This window comes from Astatotilapia calliptera, chromosome 18, assembly GCF_964374335.1.
Source record: "Astatotilapia calliptera chromosome 18, fAstCal68.1, whole genome shotgun sequence".
Lineage (NCBI taxonomy): Eukaryota > Metazoa > Chordata > Actinopteri > Cichliformes > Cichlidae > Astatotilapia > Astatotilapia calliptera.
Window position 1 is genome coordinate 319,379 of NC_137439.1, and position 24,141 is coordinate 343,519.

General features: G+C 45.7%; 3 protein-coding genes across 13 annotated transcripts; all 3 read right to left on the bottom strand.

The window, feature by feature from the left end:
• Nucleotides 1-3,522: 3,522 nt before the first annotated feature.
• Nucleotides 3,523-9,767, bottom strand: LOC113011372 (protein disulfide-isomerase tmx3a-like). Of its 2 annotated transcripts, XM_026150898.2 has the most exons (16): nucleotides 9,646-9,762; nucleotides 9,061-9,109; nucleotides 8,933-8,975; nucleotides 8,149-8,272; nucleotides 8,001-8,046; nucleotides 7,713-7,793; nucleotides 7,515-7,614; nucleotides 7,362-7,439; nucleotides 6,543-6,609; nucleotides 5,160-5,258; nucleotides 4,859-4,916; nucleotides 4,439-4,492; nucleotides 4,279-4,335; nucleotides 4,077-4,206; nucleotides 3,933-4,001; nucleotides 3,523-3,857 (listed from the first exon to the last, which is right to left on the bottom strand). In XM_026150898.2, the coding sequence occupies exons 1-16, from the start codon at nucleotides 9,677-9,679 to the stop codon at nucleotides 3,678-3,680; spliced, it is 1,269 nt and encodes a 422-aa protein (XP_026006683.1). In that variant the 5' UTR covers nucleotides 9,680-9,762; the 3' UTR covers nucleotides 3,523-3,677. The 2 variants fall into 2 exon arrangements, with proteins under 2 accessions (XP_026006683.1, XP_080148516.1); XM_080292390.1 differs by lacking the exon at nucleotides 4,439-4,492 and having other exon boundaries at nucleotides 9,646-9,767.
• Nucleotides 9,768-10,280: 513 nt separating this feature from the next.
• On the bottom strand, nucleotides 10,281-13,430 carry opn4.1 (opsin 4.1). Its single transcript, XM_026149656.2, has one exon. It carries the CDS (start codon nucleotides 13,290-13,292, stop codon nucleotides 11,889-11,891), a length of 1,404 nt encoding a protein of 467 aa, XP_026005441.1. The 5' UTR covers nucleotides 13,293-13,430; the 3' UTR covers nucleotides 10,281-11,888.
• Nucleotides 13,431-15,614: 2,184 nt separating this feature from the next.
• Nucleotides 15,615-21,887, bottom strand: LOC113011283 (uncharacterized). Of its 10 annotated transcripts, none has more exons than XM_026150753.2 (8): nucleotides 21,726-21,887; nucleotides 20,884-21,324; nucleotides 20,132-20,669; nucleotides 20,002-20,062; nucleotides 18,955-19,098; nucleotides 18,745-18,881; nucleotides 17,455-17,578; nucleotides 15,615-17,182 (listed from the first exon to the last, which is right to left on the bottom strand). In XM_026150753.2, the coding sequence occupies exons 2-8, from the start codon at nucleotides 21,274-21,276 to the stop codon at nucleotides 17,005-17,007; spliced, it is 1,575 nt and encodes a 524-aa protein (XP_026006538.1). In that variant the 5' UTR covers nucleotides 21,277-21,324; nucleotides 21,726-21,887; the 3' UTR covers nucleotides 15,615-17,004. The 10 variants fall into 10 exon arrangements, with proteins under 10 accessions (XP_026006538.1, XP_026006537.1, XP_080148506.1 ...); XM_026150752.2 differs by having other exon boundaries at nucleotides 20,884-21,327; XM_080292380.1 differs by having other exon boundaries at nucleotides 18,745-18,878; nucleotides 21,726-21,883.
• Nucleotides 21,888-24,141: the final 2,254 nt, after the last annotated feature.

Genomic DNA, 24,141 nt, shown 5'->3' on the forward strand with positions numbered 1-24,141 from the left:
CAAAGATCCTCAGGATTTTCTATACAGGCGCTGTGGAGAGCATCCTCACACAGAACATGACATCGTGGTTCGGGAACAGCTGTGTGAAGGACCAAAAAGCTCTCCAGAGAGTGATCCGTACAGCAGAACGCTGCTGCAGGATTGCTCTCCCCCCGCTTCAGGACACCTACACCAGGAGATGCCGGACTAGAGCAGATACTGAAGGACCCGTCCCATCCTGGCAACAAACTGTTCCAACTTCTGCAATCTGGTAGAAGGTTCCGCATCATCCGGGCAAGGACAGAGAGACTCAAGAGGAGCTTCTATCCCCAAGCCATCCGTGCCCTAAACACACACACCCGCCCTCTCACATCATCTATAATTGAGTGAGACAGGACTCTTCCAGACACTAAACCAAGACACAATGTACATTTCAATTCCTTTAATTTTAAATATGTTTATATTGTCTATCCTGTAAAATAGTCAGATGTCTATTCATATTAATGTACAGAATTCACCTGCTTGCTGCTACTACTGCACATTCACCCAGTGTATATACTATATGTATGTATATATATATATATATATATATATAATGTTTTTCCTCTACACCCCCCCCCCCCCCAATTTTTTTGCACATGTCGAGGAGCGTGTCAGGCTACATTTCACTGTGTGTTATACTTGTATAACTATGCATGTGACAAATAAAGAACCTTGAAACTTGAACCAAAATGTATTTTGTAACGTATTCTGTTACGTTACTCAATGAGAGTAACTATTTTGAATACTTTGGATTACTTCATATATTATCAAGCTTTTTACAACTACATGAATGAACTATTGCTGTGTGATTTATTACTATTACTGAAGGTTACTCTCCACACCAACACCAACTAGATGTTTAAATCTTAATATAATGAGTAACAGTATGTGGACATTAGGTAAGGCTGCACTTTTTGCAGCGATCTCGTATAGAAAACTATTCCGCGCGTATATAAATCAGGTCCGCGGCGCCGAACCGTAGTAAAGGGACCTCTGGCTGATACGTCGGGTTCGTGTCGGGCTCGTAGCCAAACACTAGCTTTACTTTGTTGTCTGGGTCACTTTGCTAGCGAGAGACAGAGAGAGGTGATGAAAGGCTGCTCCAACAGAACTTATTGTTTCAGAGGAAACACGAACACAGTGTACAGTCGAGTCTTAACAGCTTACTTACAGCTGGACTACACTGCCCACGAGGCTACATTCTTTTTATGTGTATTTTATGTGGAGTGAATAAATAAAAGTATATTTACAGTGGCCCCTAGAGACAAAGCACATACAAACTAAAACGCAACGGAAGTGCTCCAGGATGCCAGGGGCCGTGTTGAGCTTTTGTTACCTAGAGGCAAGCCAGGAAGTACCAGCAATCGGATTGGGTGTGTGGTAGTAACAGGTAAATGAAGTTTTGTTTTTAATTATTTGAATATGAAATAATATATATATATATATATATATATATAAATATAAATAAATAAGTGTTTGTGTATTAATACAAAAACAATAGACATATGAATTCGATTGTGTAATTTGAGTGATCTAGTAGCTCTGTTTTGGAAGTTAACACTAGAAATGTGTTTTGGAGTTTGTACGTGCTTCGTCTGTAGGGGCCCCCATAAATATTTATATATAAACATACATAAAGAAAACCATGTTTTTTTACATTACTAATTCCTTTTGTGCATAATTTTATATTGTTGCTGATAATTAATTAATTAATTAAAGCAACAAAACAACCTGAAGAGCCGGTTCTCTAAAAAGAGCCGGAAATCCCATCACTAGTGTCCGCTACGTTGAAACGCTCGGGCCGCTCTGCCCGCCACAGTTTCAAATTGGTCATGTGACTGCATGGCCACATCTGATTGGTAAAAAAGTTACCAGAAACGTCACTGGCCGCATGTGTTAAACTAATTATTTTTTTTAAAAAGTAACGAGTTGAATTTTGCAAATGTAGCAGAGTAAAAGTACCGTTTCTTCTTCATAAATGTACTCAAGTAAAAGTAAAAAGTATCGTGCAAAAAAGGTACTTTAAAAGTACATTTTTTTCAAAAACGTACTCAAGTAAATGTAACGGAGTAAATGTAACTCGTTACTACCCACCTCTGCATACAGGGGGCGTCCTGATATAACATGGCAGCCTCATGTTTCCTTCATGTTTTTACCTGCAGCACCGAGGATCTAACACCTGAGCTCAAGGTTTCCCAGCCCAGGGTGGAGTCTGTCTCTGTCTTAGATATGAAGCTAAATAAACACAAGTTATTACAGTTTACAGGAAGCGTAGTGACATGGAATAACTTTAACATCATGCAGTTATCTGTAGAGAAGCGTTTGGCTGATCAGAAGAGTGAAATGTTTGTGTCAGATTTGTATTGCTGGATTGTCATTTATGCCTAGAAATATATATTTGTATATGCTTAGAAGTATATAATTGTTTGTCTCATCCTAGGAGGTCTGTAACAACTGTGTAGCATGAAGAGGGGGGTGCGTTCACTCCTCTCCAGAGTGTTCTGGCATAGATCACGCACCCCTCTGGATCATGAGCAAGGTCGTATCTTCTCTTCTGATATATGGTATAGCAAACACACGTATATCTGTTTAAGTCTAAGTGCCTTTGTTTAGATGAGCAGCAGGTTTAGGGAAGTCTTTATGGGGTCACACTCTGACCACACACACACACACACACACACACACACACACACACGGTACTCTTTGTGTGTGTGTAGACGTCATATGTTAATGAACCTATGCATATTCATGTGACCTCAATAAAGAGCAGTGTTACGAGGGAGCGGACGAGAGCGACTGGGGTCAAGCGAAGGAACGGCGTTTGTCCGGTTCTCTCCCGTGCACGAGAAACTCGAAACTTCGCCTGCTCGGTGTTCAATGCTTTTTGCTGTGTAGTTGAATAGTCTTGAACATTCCAGCGAATAGGTTTATGCTACAAACCTCAGTTTGGTGTTCTCGAGTTCTGCAGTCTGATAAAACCGACCTCAGCATCAAATCATTTTACTTGATAAGTCCGGATACTTCTTTCTCCTGTGCTTGAATTTTACTTTTGCGGCAGCATTCATTTCAAAAAGCTTAGCGATAACTGAGTTCCTCTCAGCTGTTCATCAAAACGGTCTACCTTAGTAGTTAACTTTTGTATAGCCTCAACAAGAGCAGAGTCGGATCTTTGTCATGGCTCTTAAGCTTCAAGGCAGGAGCTGTGGACTGGATGCTACTGCTGCCTGCAACCTCCGTGTAGTCGTGTTCACATGTGGAAGAGGCTATACCAGGTTTGTCTTCTTTTCTCGGTCGGCATGTCAGACTTCTGGTTCTGGGGATGCGTTCAACAAAAGAAAACAACATTCGGGGCGAGTAAAGGTGAGGCGACAAACACACACGTGCCCACCATCTTACCGCCAACCTGTAACACCGAGTACTTCCTGTGCGTACCTGTGTTGTAGCGGGACACAGGCTGGTTTGTGTTTGCACTCTGAATGAAACAAACTTTCATAGAACACATTTTCTTTGCTTTTGTTTTATTGCAGCTGTTCTAACAGAACTTTTTCCATCGATGACTGTGGGATTCAGGCCGAGTTGTCACAGATCAGAGGAAAACGTCCTCGGCTAGGCCGTGATTCTGGATTGATCTCAGGTCCTCTCGGTAGTCCTTGCCATCAGTCTGACTTCTTCTTGCTTTTTTTGTGGCCTCCCAGCGGAGGCGCTAACAGTGGCGTGCCATCTTCATCAACCACAGTGGGGCGGGCCTTAAAGCACAGGTAGCAGAAGCAGGCGCCGATGGTAAGTGGAAAGGCGACCAGAAAGCAGCCGAGCAGCGGCGCGTGGCTGAAGACGGGCTGTGTACGAGAAACATACAGTCAGACTGATTAAACAGGAAGCAGGATGATGATGATGATGATGATGTGACTTACTGCCAGCGTGACTCTGGTATCATAAACGAGGCGTCGGACTCGTTGAAGGGCGCCGTTTCCTCCGTGACCCTAAGGCAAAGAGCAGACAGATGTTCAGAATCCAGCAGCTGCTTCCTGTCTGGAGGTGAGCCTCACCTGACTCACCTGCATGCTGCCATTCAGCACGCCGTCCAGGAAGTCCAGCAGGTTCTGCTCCGTTTGCACAGTGCCAGGGGGCAGGAAGTAGCCATCATTGGACAGATTCACCACGATGAATGTGGGCACAATGATCTCACTGTTGAAAACAATGACAAGTCAGAGGCGTCCAATCAGAGGAGTGAAGCTGATGTCAGAGGTGAAAACTCACCCCATCACCAGGCCGCTGATGTAATCAGAGCCGGCCATGAAGCCGAAGTACATCTCCCTGAAGGGGCGGGGTCAGACAAGAGTGGGCGGAGAAAGGTAGAGAGGGAATGAGATCGGAGTTCGCACCCTGTTTCCTGTACTTTTCAGAATAAAAGTCTGACCTGCTGTAGATCTCTCTGTGCTCTGCAGCCACACTTTCCAACAGACTCTTATACCTGAACAGGTGACAGGAAGTGCTTCAGAGCACAGTTGCAGGTAAATTTTACCCTGAAGATGAGTACTTAGATACTTTTTATTATCATTGTGCAGTTGCTTGCACAGCACAATTCGAATGCAAGACCACAAAGATGCAAAAGTAAAGAAAACAACATACAAAGGAAAAAAACAATATAAGTAATATAAGTACACTATATTCATGGTATATGAGTTACAGAAACATTGAGGGGGTGTGTACAAGGACAATAATATAAAATCATAAATAAATAAGGGTGGAGGGGCTATGGTCACTAAGGATGGGACAGTAACTGCACAACCACCAGAATATTGCACAGAGGGAACAGAGAGAGAGCAGATGGGGTTACCTGAGACTTTCTTCACACAGGTGCTTCTCCTCCACCAACGCCAACAGCACCAGCTTACCTGCAGGACAGAGGCGGAGTCACTGCACCTGAGCCAATCAGCAACCAGTGAGTGAAATCCAGGCATTTCAGTGCTTTGTCCCAAACAGACCCGCCTGCTTCCAGTTTCATTATTGTTCAGGTGAACGTCTCCCTGACAGGAAACTCCATGAACAGATGGGTCTGTTTCCAAAGTCAAAGTTGCTCAGTGCTTTGGCTGAAGGTACCTGATGACATCACAGTGCACTCAGGTGTTCTGTGGTACCTGTCTCTCCCATGGCATACAGAGTGTAGCTGTCGATCTGGGAGAAGTTTGGGAATCGTTCTCTGTTAATCCACAACTTCAGGTCCCCGTCACGTTCCTCTGAAAGACAGTAAGCAGCTTGTTTAAGTCAGGTGAAATGCACACAGCAAATGCATGAATTCCCCATGTCAGTCTGATTTGTAACAGAAGCGTTTTCTCAGAAGAGCTGACAGCAGATACAAACCACAAAGCTCCATGTGCACATGACGGAGTTACTAACCACATCAACCACACAAGATGTGAGACATCTTATTTCAAAGGATTCCTCAAGATGTGAGACATCTTATTTCAAAGGATTCCTCAGTCTGCTTTTACTGCCACAACTTCCAATGACTGTGATCAGTTCAAAGTTCAAGCCTGGATCCTTTTAGCCTAGTTTAACCTGACTTCCATGATGGATCTCATTGTCACACACCTGCACTTCTTCCTGCTGACATTACTCCTCCTACAGATTCTCCCTACTATCAGTCAGTGTCCTTCAGCTGGGTGCACAGTGAGATTCAGCACTGACACAGCTCTGCTACGCTGGTGATGCTCAGCTGTATTTCTGTTAAACCTGAGTGAACACTTTAATGGATCTTCAGACTTCTTCGTTCTCAGTCCTGGTAAACTGAGCTTCTTGTTTGTGGTCCTGATAGCTTCTCTGAGGAGGTTATATCGGTTCCCTCATCAACAATATTAAATATTGGTGTTATTTTATCTATCTGGTCCAGAACTCAGCAGGCAGGACTGACTAAACAATTCTTGTTTCCCTTTGCTGTCTTCATTTTAAAATTGCATTGTTTTTATAGTTAATATTTACAGTTCAGAGCTAAAGTGTGTGCAGGACCATGTATGTTTTAATGTGTGAAGTATGTCTGTGAAGGTTCTCAGTCATCCAGGTCATCGTAGTCTAAGGAGCTTGGAAAGAAAAGCGTCTGGACTTCTTTGAGTTGCTTGAAGACGTTTCACCTCTCACCCTGGCTGATTGTGACCCACACCCCGGCTCATGTGATCAGGTAGAGGATCATCAGGGGTCCTTTTGTCCCTCTTTGGGGGGAAACTCCCACTAGGTTTAAATCTGGGACTCTCCACCATTTGACCTTAGAACTGAAGAAAATTCTCGGATGAGAGGTGAAACGTCTTCAAGCAACTTAAAGAAGTCCAGACGCTTTTCTTTGCAAGCTCCTTTGACTTTATTGTGTGAAGTTACTGTGTTGTAGCTGTACAACACGATTTTCAATTTTTTTTGTAAAAACAAGTTTTGGTGGCTGAAGACATTTGTGCAGAGCTGTAGCTTTTTTGCTGTTATTTAATATTCCACGAGAAAGAGTTCTGTTGGCCCGTTCATCAAAATTAACTCACCGCTGTAGGTGAAGTAAGTCCCATCTTTAAATACCACCACAGCAGGCAGAGTGGACAGAGACACCGCCTGAAATAAAGACAGATTATCTACAGACTCGGACGCAGATTATCTACAGACACAGATTATCTACAGACACAGATTATCTACGGACGCAGATTATCTACGGACGCAGATTATCTACAGACGCAGATTATCTACAGACGCAGATTATCTACAGATTATCTACAGACTCGGACGCAGATTATCTACAGACGCAGATTATCTACAGACGCAGATTATCTACAGATTATCTACAGACGCAGATTATCTACAGATTATCTACAGACGCAGATTATCTACGGACACAGATTATCTACGGACACAGATTATCTACGGACACAGATTATCTACGGACACAGATTATTAGAGTTAGTTTTGAGAGCTCTCGCAAAAGTTCATTGTAATTTTTTTTTCTCCCATGTCCCTTGCGGGGCTCCGTATTATCTACAGACACAGATTATCTACGGACACAGATTATCTACGGACACAGATTATCTACGGACACAGATTATCTACGGACACAGATTATCTACAGACTTGGACGCAGACATGTTCCTCCAGGGTGGGAATGATGAGTATAAACGTGTCTTTTTAAAGGAACACACTGACGTTCCAGGAAAATATTACACCTGCTGCTGGATGTCCACCACATTTTGAAACCTTGTGGACATAGGGGGGATTTTTAAAGTGTTTTAAAAAGTTTTGTCTCAGCATGTGGATAAGGTCAGCTCGATCAGGTGATGGACACGTTTGACCAACAGACGAAAGAGTTTTCTGACCTTCGGTAGGACGTCTCTGCTGGTTGAGAAGAAGTAAGTGTGGACAATCAGCTGCTCAGCGACTGACGTGTAGTTTCCCTGAAACACACCACAGGTCAGTTGTGTGTGTGTGTGTGTGTGTGTGTGTGTGTGTGTGTGTGTGTGTGTGTGTACCTTTAGCGGTGACGTGGCTCCTACATAAACAAACATGACATCATGGCGGCTCATGGCGTGCTGGAAGAGCTGCACACTACTAAGTGATCGAACCAGCGGCCTGAGCAATAAGACAGATTCCCAATGTGATATCATTGTGACATCACCGTCATGTTAAACATCATTTTCCCTTATTTTGTGTCGGCTGTCTAAACTCACCCAGCAATCCGATTAGCAAAGTCCATTATTCCATCTTTGGTTCTCACGCCTGAATAATTATATTTTATATTCTTCTTTAACCTGGAAACAGGAAACAGCTGGTTAAAGATCTGCAGCATGCCTGCATCACTGTCACACCTGTCACACCTGACCATGGTGTATCTCTGCCTGTTATACCACCTGACTGAGGTGCATCTGATGGTGTAAAATGAAACACCTTGTGGTGTTTGGAGCTGCGGTTTCAGTCAGTGGATCTGATGTGTGTGTGACGTCACAGTGAGGACTTACATAAGGATGGCTGGATACGTTCTGACGCGAAACTCTTTGGCCAAACCTTCAGACAGAGAGAACACATCTGACCTCTGGGCTTTTATTTTGACAGTCACAGACAACAATTTGCTGGTAAATCAGTGCTTTAATTTTTACAGTGACTGACCGGTGTTGGCAGTTGCATCTGATTTGCCGACGTGGACCGGAGAGCCGAGACTCCTATATTCTGATCCAATCTGATGCCAAACCGGATCCAGTTGTTTACAGAACGTACACCAGGGGGCGTAAAACTGCAGCGAGACACGACAGGGGCAGACGACACTCAGAAACACTCAAGAAGTACTCAGAAGATACACAATTGCATGACAAGTACTCTGAAATGAACCGCAATACAGTCTCAGAGGATGTTACTAACGTCCAATATCAGATTTCTCTCTGCTTTCAAAGCAAAATCGCTCTGCTCTGATTGGACCCGACTGTGATGCAGGTGGAACGTCACCTGTGTTTTTTGTGCTTTTATCAAACAGAGTCAGTGCGGACGTGTTCTTTATCACGTGGAGTACCGCTCGGCTCCATCCTCAGACTTGTTCAGCTTGCATCTGTTTCCCCTCAGTTACTTAATCTGCAGGTATGCTCAGGTGGCCTCAGATTTCTACTGTCTTTGAACTGAACTTGGATTAAGTCTTTGTTCTTGATCCTAATCATTTTTTTTTTTTACCCTGGGCAAACAATTACCAATCTGTACAACCTCTTAATCAGTGATCATTGATCACCCCCCACCCCGCCGAGACCATGCAGTGCTTTTCGTGTTCTTGGTTCTTCTTGTTCGGTTGTGTTTTAACGCTGCTGCATTCTGTGTTGCTGCTGCAGACACGTAGTGTTTAGTATTATTATTAATAAGTACAAATAAAAATAAGTACACACATTACACAGAGTAAACTCATCTGTACCTTGATGAGCCAGATTTCATCGTCTCCTTTTGTCTCCATGAAGCTGAAAAGACGATCAATCAGCCTGATTAGTGATTACTGATCATCAACCTAAAGTCAGTTAAATTCAACATTCAGTTTGAACTCACGAATCATCGAGCTCCTCCACGAACGCCGCCGCAGACGCAAACAGCAGCACTGACCACACACACACACACACACACACACACACACACACACACACACACACACACAAACAAAGGTCCATTAACTTAGTCTCCAGGCCATTTGACCCCGATCCCACTGATCATGCTCTGATACTTCAGGCCTTCGTTCACCTGATACATTGAGTCACATGACTCCATCAGACGTGGAGTATCAATACCTCCAATTAAAACTTTCAGATTAAAGTTTAATCTCACAAACATCAATCTGTGATCAGATGATTTGGGGCCGGCTCAGGGGGAAGCTGATTCTTAAAAATGGACTGTATGTGTTATTGTAGGGTCTACCTTACAATATAAAGCACCTTGAGGCGACTGCTGTTATGATTTGGAGCTATATAGATCAATAAAATTGAATTGATTTCAGCTGAAACCAGAAACAGATTCAGACTGTTTTCAGATTAACAGCTCAGTAATCTGACTGTAATCCATCTGTAGGTTCTCGAGTCTCGAGCTGCCCTTTCCTCACACTCTGAAGCTACGATAAAGAGGAAGAAAGTTTGGACGTACCTGAGAGCAGGACTGTGGTCCTCCTGTCCGCCATAATGGCTGAAACTGGATTAACAGCACAGAACTAATCTGCTAACACAGAACACACTGCTAATCTTACAGATTAGCAGGCTGCATTCAATCCACTCAAACTTTATTCACAGCTGCTTCACATCAACAACAAATGCACAGCTGACATTAAAGCTGCAGGAGGCCAGGGGAGACCAGCAGGGGGCACCACTGCACCAGAGGGAGACAGGAAAGAAGGACAGAAGAGGAAAGAGATTTGGAGAAAAGGAAGTGATGAAGAAGAAAGGAGGAGAAAATGGACAAGCGGTTTAATGTTTTCTGCTCTGATCTATCTATCTATCTATCTAAGATAGATAGATAGATAGATAGATAGATAGATAGATAGATAGATAGATAGATAGATAGATAGATCGATCGATCTAGGCTCAAACAGAGCTCTGAGGCGTCTGTGAGGTGGGGAGCAGGTGGGCTGCACTAATGACAGTCACACAGATTTAAACCACACAGAGTGGAGGCTAATTGGCTCAAAGAAGGTGGGCAAGAAGATGATTGGACTACAGTGATTTGAATGCAACCATCTGCTGATATTTTTGTTTTTGTGGTGCAGCATGAACGTCAAATGAAAATAACATCATCACCATCATCGTTTATTTATATAGCACTTTAAAAATACACAAGGCCGACCAAAGTGCTGAACAACAGAAACATAATAGATACCATAAGAATAATAAATACGATAAAATAATAAACATAGTGAAAACAATAAAATACAAGTCAGTCAACCACTGAATCAAAAGCCAGTGAATAAAAATGCGTTTTCAATCTGGATTTAAACACCATCACTGATGTCGATCGCCTAATGTGAAGAGGAAGATTAGCTCAGGACCCATGATAGAGAACGCTCGGTCTCCTCTCAGTTTCAACTCTGATTTGGGGACTGAGAGCAACAGCTGCTCAGCTGACCGGAGCGAACGAGTGGGGACATAGGGCTTCAGCAAATCAGACAGATACGCAGGTGCCAGACCATTTAAAGATTTAAAAACCAATAAAAGAACTTTAAAATGAATCCTAAATTCAATTGGAAGCCAGTGCAGGGAGGCCAGAACCAGAGTAATGTGCTCAAATGTCCTTCTACCAGATAAAAACCGTGCCGCAGCATTCTGGACTAGTTGCAGGCGTGTCAGAGTGCCCAGTCCAACCCCTATTAAAAGGGAGTTGCAATAATCCAAGCGTGAGGTTATAAAAGCGTGGATACCAGTCTCCAAGTCACGCCTTGAAAGAAAAGGTTTAACCTTCGACAGACGCCTGAGATGATAGAATGATGATTTCACCACCGCATTCACGTGGCCATCAAGAGTAAGTGCAGAGTCGATTTTTAACCCAAGATTGGTAATCGAGCTCTTCAGGTGAAGGGTCAGAGCAGCAAGGTCAACATCAGGGATATCAGAGGAACGATTCGGGCCGAACAGAATTGCTTCCGTTTTACGTTCATTAAAATTTAAAAAGCTTTGAGCCATCCATGACTTAACATCACTAAGGCAATCAAGCAGGAGTCTAATTTGGGAGCTATCAGAACGACTGAAAGGAAAATAAAGCTGGCAATCATCAGCATATAGATGAAATGAAACTTTATGTTTACGAAAGATCGCACCCAGTGGTGCATGTTCTTAATGTCCCATGTTAAAGAGTTTCTACATGCTTTACAGTACTGTGAAATTAATTTACATAGCATCCACAAATTGTCACTAGTTGATTCTTTACCAGTGTGTGCTTAATAATGAGACTTTACAGGGCGGCTTTCATTTTTTATTTTTGCATATAATTTGGAGCATTACACATCCTGGTTCATTTGAAGGTAAAAAACAACAATCCGGCTTTTTTAACATTTCAGGGTTTGATCTTTAGAAGTTTTGGAGATGTTGATGCTCAAACACTGCTGCAGATTTCAAATTTCAATCACGCCTCACACATCATCATGTTTCTGTGGTAAAAAAAAAAACCTGAAGAAATTTAGCTTGAACTGAACTTTACTGACAAATTAATCAGAAAACCGAATCGATCACAGGAAAATCAATCAATATTCACATGAAGCTCAAGTTTCCAATCAGCTGCGTAACCGTGAGTAACACAGTGATGTCATCACCATCAAAGGCCTGCATCACTCCCTGATCTCATTTCGTCTCTCCATCTGATCAAAACCTTTGACCAGTAAGAGCAGAACCACGAGAGCAGCATCACAGAGGAAGTTTGGCCTCGAGCACGGCACCGTCACATGAACTGGCGTCGGTGTGGCCCACGTGCTGCCTCGGTGTGACGGAGTCCAAGGGGTTAGCGGTGACCTCTGAGAACGCCTGCCTCTCTGATCTTCTGCTCGAGCCGTCAGCATCGCTCTCCATCCAGCACGACTTGCTGTCAGACACTGAGGATAGGCGGTTCTGAGCCTGGTGGCCATTGGTCCTGACGCCGGCATTAAGTCGACCTTTTGGCGAGCTGGTAAAAGTGGTACAGCGAGACGAAGTGGCGCTTGAGCTGAAAGAGGAGCGCAGGTCCTTCTCCTGCAGCCGTAGCACGCTGCGAAGAAAAGGGACATAGTGACCAATGGCAGCGCGGTACTTTGGGTGTGTGATGGCATAGATAATGGGGTTGTGGATGGCAGAGGCCTTGGCGATGACAGCTGGCACCGAGTTCATGTATGGAGTCAGCAGGTGTGCGTAGCCAGCAGTGGCGGTGAGAGCAACCACAGAGTATGGCGACCAGGAAACGATGAAGAGCAGGATTACTCCCAGAGCCACCTTAGCCATTCGCCACTCGCTGCGCAGACGCTCATATGCCTTGTTGACCTCGCCACAGTTCAGCTGCTCTATTTCCCGCCCCGCCTGCTGCACTGCCCGGAAAATGGCAAAGTAGCACGCAGCAATGACAGCGAGCGGGATGAAGAAGACGAAGGAGAACAGCAGGAGGGTGTAAGTGCGTACAGCAGCTGTAAAGCTCATGTAGTCCCAGCTGCAGGATGTCTGCAGGCCTTCAGGGACGTAGGCGCTCCACCCGAAGAACGGCGGCAGACTCCAGCCCAGAGAGTACAGCCACACAACTGCCACCACCACCAACACTCTCTGATGACTCACCCCACCCAGCATCGCCAGAGGACGCGTGATAGCCAGGCAACGGTCCACCGCAATTGCCGTCAGCGTTATCATGGAGGTGATGCCAAAGAGAGCACCGCAGAAGGCGTACAGCTCGCAGGCCAGCTCCCCAAACACCCAGCGGCGATGCAGGCTGGCCACAAAGAAGACTGGAGACTGTGTCAAGGACATCAGGAAGTCGGCGGCCGCCAAGTTAACCACTAGCAGGTTGCTGGGCGACCTCAGCGTCCGACTGCGACAGAACACGTAGATGACCAGAGCGTTTCCCAGCATGCCTGTTACCCCTACCAACAGGATGACTGAGCCAATGATGTAGTGGGCGTGGTCCGGGACATCCACGGTAGGAAACAGGTGAGACTGGGCGTGAGCACTCTGTGTAGGGGCGTGGTCAGGCAGGTGGAGCAGTTTAGACATCCTAACCTGGTGATGGTGCTCAGTGCAGTTTCCACCCAGAGGGCACAGAGCTGACTTCCTGCTCGAGTGGATGTGACTCATTGCGATGGCAGCCGGATGCCGGCAGGACGTCCGTGTGGCGTTAACAGGATTTCCGTCGGATGATGCTGAACGCTAACCGGATCGGTTGGATGTGGGCTCGAGCTCTCTTAGTTGGCTCTGCGTGCCGGCTCGGTCAGGCTGCGGCTCTTTATGTTGGCCTGATCGATGGATGGCGGTGCATTATCGAGTTGACCGATCCATTAACTCTCTGCACTCGGAGAAGAAGTAAACATCTGGATCAGATATGACCTGATTGCTGCAGGTTAATGTGGGCCGTTTCTGAGGTTAATGAGCTTTTAGTGAAAACACAGTCAGATGTTCGTTTATAGGTCACAGTGTTTCCTGTCCAAGTCCTAGAAATGAGCCAAATCATTAAGTCATGCCATTAGTCAAGGACAGAGGGGAAAACGGATGGTTTTGTTTTTCAGCGGTCAGAGCTCAGAGGTCAGTTTGTTCTTCCACTGAAATGGCTCAAAGACACAACCATGAAGAGGAGAGATCTGTGCAGTGTCACAGCGAGACGTCATAATCTCAGTATCTCAATACATTTTATTTGTTGGCGCCCTACTAAACCCAACCATACCAAGCATAAAAGACAAGTAGTAAAAACCAGCATTGGACAACAATACTGGAGTCAATGTCAGAGAGGGTGAGCCAGTTTAAACAGATGGGACTCTTCCCCATAGTGGTGAGACGGGCAGAGGGAACAATCGGGTGAACGGCAGATGAAGACCCACGAGAATGAGAGGGAACGGCAACGTGGAGTGACTCACACAAGCAGGGATTGCCCAGGTTAGGGATACGTATGACAGCATTATTCTGAAGCAGAAAGTGGAACGACACCTGAGGAGAGGGCAGGTTGGAGGAGCTGCCACTATCAATGGAAAACCTGTGGGATATGGTTAGAGTGGAAGCTGTGCTGACAAACTTTAGTTTTATTACTACAGAGTTTGAGAAAATAGGAGGAGAGCCATGATTTAACCTCCATGAGGCAGTCACAGAGGGGGATGGGTGGAAGGCTGAAACTGGGTTTGGAGGAAATATACAGCTGAGTGTCATCTGAGGAAAACCGGCAGACACAGGAAGTGAACTTTCAATAATGGAGGAGCAGTCCCAGTACCGAGAAAAGAGTCAATAATGGTGGTAATAAGAGGGACCAGTGAGGTAAGAATAGAAAAATCCTTTAATTTCACACAAGCGGAAACGCTCCTTCATGCATCGAGGATGCAGCAGTCTGTCACTGAAGCAGCTCTGCAGCAACATCTACATGCATGGGCTGGGAGACTCTGTCCATCAGAGATGTTATTTTGGCCAGAGTCCTTCTGTCTCCCACCACCCGCACTGGGTCCAGGGTGCATCCCAGAACAGAGCTGGCCTTCCTGATGAGTTTATCCAGCCTCTTCCTCTCAGCTGCTGATAAACTGCTGCTCCAACACACCACACTGTAAAAAATGACAGATGCCACCACAGAGTCATAGAAGGTCTTTAAAAGCGCTCCCTGGACTCCAAATGACCTCAGCCGCCTCAGCAGGTAGAGTCTGCTCTGACCCTTCCTGTAAAGAGCATCAGTGTTGTGGCTCCAGTCCAGTTTATTATTCAGGTGAACACCCAGGTACCTGTACAAGTCCACTATCTCAATGTCCACTCCCTGGATGTTCACCGGTGTCAGTGTGGTGGGTCTGCGTCTCTGGAAGTCCACCACCAAGAAAAGCTTAGACTAGGACAGTGGGAAGAGGGTCCCTGGGGAGATGATTTAGACTCTTGAATCATTACTGATACATCTGATACTGAGGGGAGAGTGAAACGTGAACATTAGTAAATGGTAAACAAAGACTACAGAGCTCAAGCTGCAGGTGGATACAGAGCTGCAAAGGATACAAGAGAGGGTTAGGTTAGAGAAGGAAAAGAGTGTGGAGATGCAGGAATATTGTTAAACAAAGGAACTTTGGGTTACATGCACGAGAATAGAATAAACCACAATAGTATTTAGATTTGGCCGAGGCAGCACAGTTCTTATGAAACAGAATGTGATTATTAAACATTTCTTTCTTAAAGAGGAATTTTGGTTGGCGCCCCTTAGATTTGAGAAACCCAACACGTTCTCACTCCCTAAGCGTAATATTTTACACTCGGTGACAAATCGTCAACATTTTACGCTCTCAGTTACCCAACACGTTCCTAAATGACAACATCGGAAAAAGGAGAACACATGAGAACCCTCTGGACTCAATCTACACATGTTCGTTCATTATCCTAAAATCGCTTTGGAAAACATTATTTTACGCCATTTAACTGCTGGTTAGGGTTATGGATAAGGTTAGGTTTAAGGCTGGAATACATGGCTGGAACATCTATTACCGTGGGACCAAAAATAATACAAAAAAAATAAAAAAAATGATTACAAATTTTTTTAAAAACATTTTTTAATAAGAGAAGTCAGTGAAACAGTTTGAATGAAAAACAAGAAGACACCATAGATAGAAACACATTTGTGAAAAGCTCCTCATTTATGTCTCTAAAATGTAGACTTAAAGCCGGATGTTTAGAAAGCTTCTCTTTTTTCCTGACAAAATAAATAAATGAATAAATAAATATAACCCGGGTGAAAAAAAGCGACAGTGCAAATTCTCTGTAACCAATCACAGAGCCCCTTACATCTGACCACCTGGATACTTCGCAGTTTTTTTAAGGACCAGAAGACTCACAGAAATGCTATATGTGTTAGCTAATCCGAGAGTTAGCTACAAGCTGCTGAAATATGGGACTGTTCATTTACAGTTACTGTACATGTATATACCATTACCTCTGCCACACAGCATTTTCAGTAATCTGTATTTATTTACTCTACTTTTTTAATAAAAATATATTTTCTTTATTCAATCTCTGTCTTCCTTCCCCCTCCCCAACCAATCACAGCAGATGGCCCCGCCCCTCCCTGAGCCTGGTTCTGCTGGAGGTTTCTTCCTGTTAAAAGGGAGTTTTTCCTTCCCACTGTTGCTCATAGTGCTCATGGGGGTCATATGATTGTTGGTTTTTCTCTCTATGTATTATTGTAGGGTCTACCTTACGATATAAAGCGCCTTGAGGCGACTGTTGTTGTGATTTGGTGCTGTATAAATAAAACTGAATTGAATTGATTTCGTTTATCTTATGTGCAGTTTTGACCTGCAGAATTTCGCTGCTGGAAGTGAAACTTGAAACAAAGCTAATGTGTGAGCTAACAGGAAATGCAGATGAGGAGTGGAATCTGTTTTTAAATTGTATTTGAAAAAAGATTTTGCTAAAACATGTTTTATTGCACACATTACTGAAGCACAAAGTCTGATGCTCGTTGTCCGTCCCCCTGACGTGTGCTCAGAGTTACGTTTTTGGTTCCTGATTAATCAGAACCTGTTCAGTTCTGGCTAATTTTGAGCAGTGAGTCCAGGTGAGCAGCAGGTGAGACATCAGCTGCTTCACTCACGTTGGTCAGTTATTTCCAATGAAAATAGTATTCTAGTATTCACTGATTAATAATCAGCTGACTGTCACAGCCTTATGTGCTCATTGAGGCCTTTTCAAAGTTAAAAAGTGTTTAAGGCCTTCATATTTTCAAAGTAAAGGTCTGAGAGTGAATAAATAAGAACAGAAACTATTTTTTCTAAGCTTTTATTTTCATTAAAAAAGTCCACAAATAAAACTTTGTGCCGAGCCCCGTCACACCAGCGCATGTTCAGAACGCAGCTTGCTGGGAGGGGGCGTGGTGTCTGCGGACATGTCTCAGCAGCAGCTGGCGGTCCGGGCTCGAGTAGTCGCACTGTTGACATGGGAACGCCTCACCAGTGTGATGGCGGCGAGCATGGAGATCCAAACTCTTCTTCTGGATGCTGTTGAGAAAAACAAAAACAGGGCTACCGATTGCTTTAGTAATCTATCAGTTTTTCCACAGATTAATCAGATCACACATCAATACTGATCAATAATGAATCCTGACACAGGTGTTTCAGGACGAACTGCTCATTGGTTTCCAAACTGCAAACAACATCCGTGAAAACACAGATAAACCCTTCGATTTATGAGTCACATTCAATTTAATTTTCTATTATTCGAAATACTCGAGCAGCAGTTTGTGGGAGCACAGGTGTGCACCAGGTGTGTGTCAGGTGCGTGTCAGGTGTGTTACCTGCTGTAGTCACAGTGCTGACACCTGTACGGTTTCTCCTGGCTGTGAGTCCTGTAGTGTCGGAGCAGAGAGCTGCGATCGATGGACGCATACGGACACTCTGCACACCTGTACGGCTTCTCACCTGAGATCACACACGGGACGCACAACGTCACCTGACAGTCACATGACAAGGGCTCTCAGCTTTCTGTGTGTTACCTGTGTGAGTGCTAGTGTGTGTGTGTGTGTGTTACCCGTGTGAGTCCTCAGGTGTGTGTGTGTGTGTTACCCGTGTGAGTCCTCAGGTGTGTGTGTGTGTGTGTGTGTGTTACCTGTGTGAGTCCTCAGGTGTGTGTGTGTGTGTGTGTTACCTGTGTGAGTCCTCAGGTGTGTGTGTGTGTGTGTGTTACCTGTGTGAGTCCTCAGGTGTGTGTGTGTGTGTTACCCGTGTGAGTCCTCAGGTGTGTGTGTTACCTGTGTGAGTCCTCAGGTGTGTGTGTGTGTGTGTGTGTGTTACCTGTGTGAGTCCTCAGGTGTGTGTGTGTGTTACCTGTGTGAGTCCTCAGGTGTGTGTGTGTGTGTGTGTTACCTGTGTGAATCCTCAGGTGTGTGTGTGTGTGTTACCCGTGTGAGTCCTCAGGTGTGTGTGTTACCTGTGTGAGTCCTCAGGTGTGTGTGTGTGTGTGTGTGTTACCTGTGTGAGTCCTCAGGTGTGTGTGTGTGTGTGTGTGTGTTACCCGTGTGAGTCCTCAGGTGTGTGTGTGTGTGTGTGTGTGTTACCTGTGTGAGTCCTCAGGTGTGTGTGTGTGTTACCTGTGTGAGTCCTCAGGTGTGTGTGTGTGTGTGTGTTACCTGTGTGAGTCCTCAGGTGTGTGTGTGTGTGTTACCCGTGTGAGTCCTCAGGTGTGTGTGTGTGTGTGTGTGTGTGTGTGTTACCCGTGTGAGTCTTCAGGTGTGTGTGTGTGTTACCCATGTGAGTCTTCAGGTGTGTGTGTGTGTGTGTGTTACCCGTGTGAGTCCTCAGCTGTGTGTGTTACCTGTGTGAGTCTTCAGGTGTGTGTGTGTGTGTGTGTGTGTGTGTTACCCGTGTGAGTCTTCAGGTGTGTGTGTGTGTTACCCATGTGAGTCTTCAGGTGTGTGTGTGTGTTACCCGTGTGAGTCTTCAGGTGTGTGTGTGTGTTACCCATGTGAGTCTTCAGGTGTGTGTGTGTGTTACCCGTGTGAGTCTTCAGGTGTGTGTGTGTGTTACCCATGTGAGTCTTCAGGTGTGTGTGTGTGTTACCTGTGTGAGTCCTCAGCTGTGTGTGTTACCTGTGTGAGTCCTCAGGTGTTGCAGCAGTGAGGCCTTCAGCCGGCTGCTGTAGGAGCAGTGAGGACAGGTGAACGGTTTCTCTCCCCCATGAACGCCCAGGTGACGCCTCAGAGTCAGTTTAGAGGAGAACTTCCTGCTGAGAAGAAATGCCATGACATCACCAGGTCACGTGACTCTGTGCAGTGAGGGATTATGGGTAACGTGGTTACCTGTGGCACAGCGAGCAGCTGAAGCCCGTCTGCTTCCCGCTCTCTGCTGTCAGCTGCTCGCCGTCTCCGTTCGTCCTCCTCGTGGTTTTCCTCGTGGTCTCCATGGTGACCGGCCGTGATGCGGCCCGAGCTCTGCTGGCCTGCCTGAAAACAAACACGCACACAGGCTGTGTTCCGATTGGCTGACAGACATTCAAACTGGTTTTTAATCATTTCAGATTCTCTTAGTTCATGGTTTTCCTCCCACTTTCTTAAAGTCAACAGCAACAACTCGGAGCTTCTCCCGGTCGGCTCCAGATGATGGCTATCCAGAGCTAACTGTTTTTCTGTTACTATCAAGAACTCATCAGTTTCTACCTCTCCCTCTGTGAAAAGTTTGGCTGTCATTCTTGACAGTGCACTATCCTTTAACTCTCACTCGCTCAGCATATTTCCAACTCCGCCCCTTCTTCACTCCACATGCGCCTGCTACCCTCGTCCACAGTTACCTGTCGGATCGACTACTGTAACTCGCTCTTACACAAAAATCCATCAACAAGCTTCAGCGTGTCCAGAATGCTGCTGCCCGCATTATTACTAGGACTCACCACTATTCTGAAGCAGCTTCACTGGCCGGCGGTTAAACTTCGCATTAATTTTAAAATACTCCTCTGTACATTTAAGGCAATTCATTCTCTCCACCCACCATACCTCTCTGGTTCGGTACAGATCTCCATCCCATCCTGGTGCCTCAGATCCTCCTCTTCCTGTTCCTTCCTCTCGTCTTGTTTCTATGGGGGACTTTTAGTCGCTCTGCCCCTCCACTTTGGAATCCCCCCCCCCCCGACCTCAGAAACATCACCTCATTCCCTTTTTTTAAAGTCCACCTTCTAAACCCACCTGTTCAAGACAGCCTACTGTAGAGAACCTCTCCATGCTCTTAAACTTTCTTTTATTATCACGTTTATTTCCTGGTTTTATGCCTCTTTTATTTGCTGTACAGTGTCCCTTTTAAATAAAATGTATTATTATTATTATTATTATTATTATTACTATTGTTATTATTACCTGTCAAGAAGCTCCGCCTCCTTACGCTTTGCACGTCCAATCAGCTGGCTCCTCCATCCATCTGCAGAAAACTGATCAGTGTTAGTGTTCTTATTGATTACTGATCGATGGTACAGAGCTGGGCACTCACTGTGTTTCCGTGGTTTTTCAGGAGCGCTTCTCAGCGTGCTGTTTTCGAACTTCCTGTGACAGACCGCCACCGCGGTTTTCTTCTTCTTCTCTTCCCGCTCCCTCCTCCTTTTCCTCCTCTGGCTACAGCGGCTCCTCCAGTGATGCTCCACCTCCTCCCAACTGTCGGCCATCCAGTTGCAGCGCACGCAGCCGAAACCGCCGCTGGCACGGTGTGACCTGACATGGATATCAAGCAGCCGCCGCGACGGCAGTTTTAATGGGCAGAGCAGACACAGCAGGCTGGGGGGCGGAGCCTTCGCTTTGTTGTTGGCACTGCTGTCATGTGGTTGCGTGAGCTGTGTGGACGGTGAGGAAGAAGGAAGAGGAGGAGCTCTGACTGCAGAGATCCGACACAGCCCAAGGGTCATCAGGTGGGCGGACTGCGCCAACTCCTCCTGGGAGGCGGGGGTGTCGGCCAGAGAGGATAAAGTGCTCCCCTTCAGAGTGAAGATGGAGGAGTCCTCCTCCTGCTCCTCTTCCTCAAAGAGTGTGGTGACCTGCATACAAACCACAAGATTAAGGTGTGGCTACCAGGTGTAAGGACACCTTCAGAATAAAATAAGATAAATAAATCAAAAAATAAATACATTTCAACTTAATTTGAAAAGCTAAATCATAAATAACCGTCTGACTATGAACTTCATATTGTTTCACCTTTTAAAATAAAAGCTCAAAATCATTCTGTTCTCTGTGTGTGTGTGAGGTTATCACCTCACAGGTGTGGGCCACCTGCAGCCCGCCCTCACTGCTGATGTCACAGGTAGCCGGGCTCAGGTTGTCCAGCATGTTGTAGAGCAGGAAGTCCTCATCTTCGTCACTCTCCTTTAGCTGATAGGGTGACGCTCCCTGCTGGAGCCCCGCCTCTGCCCCGTCCAGATAGGCGTTGGGGCGGTGCGTGAGCAGCAGGTGGCTGTTAATGGAGGCTTTGATGCCACAGGTGAACTGACAGAGCTTACAGCGATAAAGCTCCACCAGGAAGGACTCCACTAGCCCCGCCCCCACGCCCTCCACCTCAGCACAGTACAGGCTGGAGCTCACAGCTCCGCCCCCCAACTGCAGGGTCACAGGGCTGATGTCACGGTACCGCTGCTTCACCCACGACATCGCTATGACATCACCATGACATCACGGTGTGAGGTCCGTCCTTTGGCCCTGCTGGGACACAGTCAGTGTAAATAGGATTTATCTAAAAAAAACCGCCTGAATTCAAACACTGACCAATCAGAGCGCAGCAGAACCGAACATCCGTCCAGATATCAGCAGCAGTCTTCGTTATGCTACTTTATTCCACAGTCCCAGTACTCTGACTACTCTGAGTACTTAGAGTACCAACCCCTCTGCTTGATGACGAAACGTACGTTAAGCGGAATGATTGGCTGATCTAGGGCAGCGCGTTCGCCGTCCGCTTTAGCTAGGCTCGCGCGGGAAATGCAAAGACGCGGAGAAGGCTAGCAGGCTAACGGTGTTTCAGAGCAGGAACGAATCGATACGTCACTAATAGATCAATAAATGAGCTCCCAGGTGAGACTGCGGAGCGTCTCACTAAAACTCACCTGCTCCTCTTTGTTTACATCCGCTCCTATTTCTTCTTCTACGGCTTATTCGGCTCCTCGGAGCCCGCCGGCCGCTCTGCTGCCCCCAGAGGAGGCTTTAAAACCGACAGCACAGAGCTCAGGCGAGAGCACGAACCACACCGGCTCCCTGTTTTCAGGATTACACAAAGTCTGTCGGACGTCACACTGTTCAGATTATCAGATTACATGAGATTAACTTCAGTTCACTCTTTCACAATAAAAGCTCCAAAAGTTTTGTTTGTTTTAGTTTAAATCTGGCTTTTAAGTCCAGCGTAACTTTTGCACTGTCCACTCCTGCTGTGACAAAACAAATTTCCCACGTGTGGAACTAATAAAGGTTATCTTATCTTATCTTTATAACATTTATTTGTTTTTATGTCAGATGATGCTGGGGGGGTCACATGTCTCTATGGTAACCATATGCGTTAACAGCAGAAGAGAAATGAGGAGAAAATCAGGTCACGTGACCTGGCTGTTTTTTCCTGTCTAACAGGAAGTGTTTGACAGACGTCAGTGAAACAGGAATCAGCCGCATAGCGTGACAGCAAGTTCACACTGTGCAGTGTTGCATGACAAGCTGTGACCGCACACTCACAGACACATACACACGTGTTTGCCCACGTTGGTGGTCCTCAGAGCGCTTCTCTCTGTTACATAATCAAGAAGGTTTATCCATAAACTGCAGGAATGTCTTAAAGACATAAAGACCTGGATGGCCGCTAACTTTCTGCTTCTTAATTCAGATCAAACTGAGGTTATTGTACTCGGCCCTGAAAGTCTTAGAAATATGGTATCTAAGCAGATTCTTACCCTGGATGGCATTACCTTGGCCTCCAGTAACGCTGTGAGGAACCTTGGAGTCATTTTTGACCAGGACATGTCCTTCAATGCACATATTAAACAAATATGTAAGACTGCGTTCTTCCATTTGTGCAACATCTCTAAAGTTAGAAATATCCTGTCTCAGAGTGACGCTGAAAAACTAGTTCATGCATTTATTACTTCCAGGCTGGACGACTGTAATTCATTATTATCAGGAAGTCCTAAAAACTCCCTGAAAAGCCTTCAGCTGATCCAAAATGCTGCAGCAAGAGTGCTGACAGGGACTAGAAAGAGAGAGCAGATTTCTCCTGTTTTGGCTTCCTGTTAAATCCAGAATTCAAAATCCTGCTCCTCACATACAAGGTCTTAAATAATCAGGCCCCATCTTATCTTAATGACCTTGTAGGACCATATCACCCTATTAGAGCACTTCGCTCTCGCTCTGCAGGCCTACTTGTTGTTCCTAGAGTATTTAAAAGTAGAATGGGAGGCAGAGCCTTCAGTTTTCAGGCCCCTCTTCTGTGGAACCAGCTTCCAGTTTGGATTCAGGAGACAGAAACTATCTCTACTTTTAAGATTAGGCTTCAAACTTTCCTTTTTGCTAAAGCATATAGTTAGGGCTGGACCAGGTGACCCTGGATCCTCCCTTAGTTATGCTGCAATAGACGTAGGCTGCCGGGGATTCCCAGTGAATCAGGCTCAGTCCCTCCCTAATCCTGGTTCTGTTTTAGAGGGAGTTCTTCCGCCTCACTGATTGCGGAGGGGGTGGTGTGGATGTTGGGGTCATCTCTCTGTACTGGGGGTTGTTACCTGTCAGTATGAAGCACGTGTTGTGCACAGGTGACATGACGTGAACTGTGTCCCGGTTTTGTGCTTTCACAGGCTGAAGGTGTGCAGGAGCCCTTTAAGGTAATGTGCTCACAAGTCACGGAAACTGCTGCCAGTCTGTGTTTGTCACCTTAAACAGGAAGTAGAGATAAGCAGAGAAGAACAACATGTTCAGTGTGTGTGACCACAGATACCTCAGTACTACTACCACTCCAGCTGGTACAACACTTCTCACTGCAGACGTGAGGCACCGTGTCGGCCCGGAGCGAGGGGGGGAGGGGGGCGTTGAGGTCAGAGCGAGACAGTCGTGGGTTGTCTCTGATATTAGGGAGTGTTTGTTGTCATGGATACAGTGGTCGGCAGGCAGTGAGAGTGATGTTTGAAACAGGAAACGATTTAAATGTGTGTAGTTTTGGTTCAGCGTGGCAGAATGATTCATACAAAGCCCAACAAATCTGACCCCCCCCCCCAACACTTACACTCATTCTGGGAAGAAGTGTGCCCCCCTCCAGGTGCACAGACCAGGGCCGAATGTCATCATTTCTTCAGTGTGTTTAGCTTTAGCTTTGTGACTTTGTTGTTTTTAAATATTTGTTTGGGCGGCTTTATTTTGAAGGCTACAGTGAAGAGTGACAGGAAAGCAGAGGGACGAGATGCGGCAAAGGGCCGCGGGTTGGATTCAAACCCAGGCCGGCCGCTTTCAGCCATGCGGCCACCTGTGAATGTCGTCTTTGATTGCTCAGGT